Source organism: Palaemon carinicauda, chromosome 18, assembly GCF_036898095.1.
Source record: "Palaemon carinicauda isolate YSFRI2023 chromosome 18, ASM3689809v2, whole genome shotgun sequence".
Taxonomy (NCBI): Eukaryota; Metazoa; Arthropoda; class Malacostraca; order Decapoda; family Palaemonidae; genus Palaemon; species Palaemon carinicauda.
Window position 1 is genome coordinate 2,572,380 of NC_090742.1, and position 3,990 is coordinate 2,576,369.

A 3,990-nucleotide genomic window follows, 5' to 3' on the forward strand; every position below is an offset into this window, starting at 1 on the left:
AGAGCTGGAAGATGGAATAGATATTCCAGCTGAAACGATCCTGGAGGCAGGTGAATTTCATCCTGCTGAAGGAGAGTTCCAGGAAGAGCTGGAAGATGGAATAGATATTCCAGCTGAAACGATCCTGGAGGCTGGTGAATTTAATCTTGCTGAAGGAGAGTTCCAGGAAGAGCTGGAAGATGGAATAGATCTTCCGGCTGAAATGATCCAGGAGGCTGGTGAATTTTCTCCTGCTGAAGGAGAGTTCCAGGAAGAGCTGGAAGATGGAATAGATATTCCAGCTGAAACGATCCTGGAGGCAGGTGAATTTCATCCTGCTGAAGGAGAGTTCCAGGAAGAGCTGGAAGATGGAATAGATATTCCAGCTGAAACGATCCTGGAGGCTGGTGAATTTCATCCTGCTGAAGGAGAGTTCCAGGAAGAGCTGGAAGATGGAATATATATTCCAGCTGAAACGATCCTGGAGGCTGGTGAATTTCATCCTGCTGAAGGAGAGTTCCAGGAAGAGCTGGAAGATGGAATAGATCTTCCGGCTGAAATGATCCAGGAGGCTGGTGAATTTCATCCTGCTGAAGGAGATTTCCAGGAAGAGCTGGAAGATGGAATAGATATTCCAGCTGAAATTATCCAGGAGGCTGGTGAATTTCATCCTGCTGAAGGAGAGTTCCAGGAAGAGCTGGAAGATGGAATAGATATTCCAGCTGAAAAATCTTCACTTGAGGACAGAAGCATTTTTACCCCTTCTAGTGAGGCAGAAAGGTCAAGAACTGCTTTTATTCGAAACCAGATAGCCAGAGAAAAAGTTGCTTTTGATGAGGAAAAGCAGCATTTCCAAGAAGAAGAAATGGCATTCCACACCGCAGAAACTACTTTCAAAATTGAAAATCGGGATCTAAAAGAAGGAAAGGAAACTCCTACGCTTGAGATGCAAGCCTTAATTGAAAAGGAGCAGAATATCGACAAGAAAATGGACACACTCATGAATGAGAATGAAGAGTTTCAAAAAGAAAAAATGGAATTCTACATTGCAGAAAAGATGTTAAAAACTGAATATCAGGCTCTAAAAGAAGAAAAGGAAACTCATAGGCTTGAGATGCATGCTTTAATTGACAAGGAGATGAAAATTGAAGAGAAAATTGAACAATTTGTGAATGATAAAAAGGAGTTTGAAAGAGAAAAAGCTGCCATTTACAAGGATATTGAAAATATGAGAGACAACATCAAAGAAGAGAAAGAAACTCTCAGGCTAGAGAAAGAGGCTTTAAGTGAAAAGGAGCAGAATATCGACAAGAAAATGGACCAACTCAAAAATGAGAATGAAGAGTTTCAAAAAGAAAAAATGGCATTCTACATTGCAGAAAAGATGTTAAAAACTGAATATCGGGTTCTAAAAGAAGAAAAGGAAACTCATAGGCTTGAGGTGCATGCTTTAATTGACAAGGAGATGAACATTGAAGAGAAAATTGAACAATTTGTGAATGATAAAAAGGAGTTTGAAAGAGAAAAGGCTGCCATTTACAAGGATATTGAAAATATGAGAGACAACATCAAAGAAGAGAAAGAAACTCTCAGGCTCGAGAAACAGGCTTTAAGTGAGAAGGAGCAGCACATCGACAAGAAAATGGACCAACTCAAGAATGAGAATAAAGAGTTTGAAAGTGAAAAAGCTGCTATTTACAAGGATATTGAAAATATAAGAGAAATCATCGAAGTAGAAAAAGAAACTCTTAGGCATGAGATGCAAAATTTAATTGAAAAGGAGAAGAACATCGACAAGAAAATCGAACGATTAAGGAATAAAACCGAGAAACCATGGCAGACACTAGGAGTTGGTGAAGAGCAAAAGAGAGGATTGCAAAGGATAAGAGATATGGAAAAGAGGGAGGAAAAGGCTGATATTAAAGTAACGGATCGCCAGTGGAGGGTTTACTTAGAAGAGGGACAATGGGCTCAGGAAAACGAGCCTATTTTGGATTCTATACCTGTAATCAAACTAGAGGCGGAACCAAAATTCAAGAAAGGGGCAATGGTGGAAGTGAGAGAAGACAACACTTTCGATGCAACAGTAAATAAGAAGGTTGTTGAAATTGGAATCGGAACTGAAGGTTCTAGCAACTATTCTGTCATGTCTCTGGAACAGGCTCAGACTTTGGGACTAGACCAGCAAATGAAACTCACTGGAAACATACGTTTAGGAAATGAATATCCAATAGGTATCGTAGAAAATGTCCAAGTGACCATTGGTAAGGATGAAACAGTCTACGTTTGTTTTTACATTCTAGATCAAAAGATGAAACCAGGAATTTCTCTAGGCCGCAAAGACTTGTGCCGTTACGGATTCATCCGCAAATTTAATTCAAATGGATCAACACTCTTTATTGATAATGACCAAAACAGGAAGAATGTCAAATGTAAAGGATCATCTCTATCATTCAACGTCCTTCTGAGCAAAGATATCAAGGCTCCACATGCTAAAGTCCTTATCTCAGAAGGTAACACAAGTTTAGTGAGATCTAACTTCCTGGAGAAGAGAAAAAAAGGACTGTTTAACTGTTGTTCAAGTACACCTAAAATAGAATCTCTACTTATAAAAACCTGTTACGGAAAACTGGCCCCTGTAGAAGTTCTCATCAAGGACGTCTTACCTGAGGGCGATGGAGATATAGTTTTGGGCACAGATTTCCTAAGAAGGACCAATGCTATGGTGGACTACAAGCAGCAGCGGTTATTCGTCATGTATGAAAAGAATTGCTGCTTCTGTATCAATTTGAATGACGATTTTTCTCAAGATCCAACCCATTAAGTTTTTTATAATACTTAAAAAAAAAAAATTTAATGTTGCGTTTTGTGTAGGAAGGACACATGAGGAGGATCGATAGCCTGACTGCTCCACTGATGTTTGGAATGACAGCTCAACTCGATGGATTTGTGGCTTAAACCCTTAGCTTAAATGGTGCTTGGACTAACTGAAAAGTCTGGCTGTGCAGAGGGAAGGAACCTAGCTGATTCTAGTATGCTGTGTACCTTGATGGGGTGTACAGGACTTTGTCAAGTGTACAAATGGTCGGATATCTAGATCTATTCTTTCGGATACCAACCTTCGGGTGGTTCTGGGGGAATAATCTAGAAGACCGGCTCTGCAGAGGGATGAAGCTGGGATTCTTCTAGTATGCAGGCTAGTTCTTGGAGGTTGGGCTAAAACCATTTTGCCGGGGGAAGAAGCTGCATCATCTTTTTGAGGGAGGCATTTATGGTTAGGTGAACAGCAGCAGCAGCAACTGCAGCTGAGAATGATCAGCAGATGCAGCAAAGAATAATCAGTAACAGCAACAGCAGCTGAGAATAATCAGCAAAAGCAGCCGCAGCTGAGAATAATCAGCAGCAGATGCAGCTGAGAATAACCAGGAAAAGCAGCAGAAGCTGAGAATAATCAGCAAAAACAGCACCATGTGAGAATAATTAGCAACAGCTACAGCTAAGAATAATCAGCAAAAGCAGCAGCAGTTGAAAATTATCAGCAAAAGCAGCAGCAGCTGAGAATTATCACGCAGAAGTTGAGAATTATCAGCAAAAGCAGCAGCAGCTGTGAATAATCAGCAGCAGGAGCAGCTGAGAATAATCAGCAAGAGCAGCAGCAGCAGCAGCTGAGAATAATCAGCAAAAGCAGCAGCAGCTGAGAATTATCACGCAGAAGTTGAGAATTATCAGCAAAAGCAGCAGCAGCTGTGAATAATCAGCAGCAGGAGCAGCTGAGAATAATCAGCAAGAGCAGCAGCAGCAGCAGCTGAGAATAATCAGCAAAAGCAGCAGCAGTTGAGAATTATCAGCAAAAGCAGCAGCAGCTGAGAATTATCAGCAAAAGCAGCAGCAGTTGAGAATTCATCAGCAAAAGCAGCAGCAGTTGAAAATTATCAGCAAAAGAAGCAGCAGTTGAGAATTATCAGCAGCAGCTGCAACTGAGATTAATCAGCAAAAGCAGCAGCAGCTGAG

General features: G+C 40.9%; 1 protein-coding gene across 1 annotated transcript in view; it reads left to right on the plus strand.

The window, feature by feature from the left end:
- LOC137658023 (trichohyalin-like) overlaps window positions 1-2,803 on the plus strand; it is a 3,816-nt gene extending 1,013 nt beyond the window's left edge. The window contains exon 2 of the mRNA XM_068392736.1: window positions 1-2,803. This exon is cut by the window's left edge and continues 645 nt beyond it. Coding sequence (XP_068248837.1) covers window positions 1-2,803 — 2,803 coding nt within the window.
- Window positions 2,804-3,990: the final 1,187 nt, after the last annotated feature.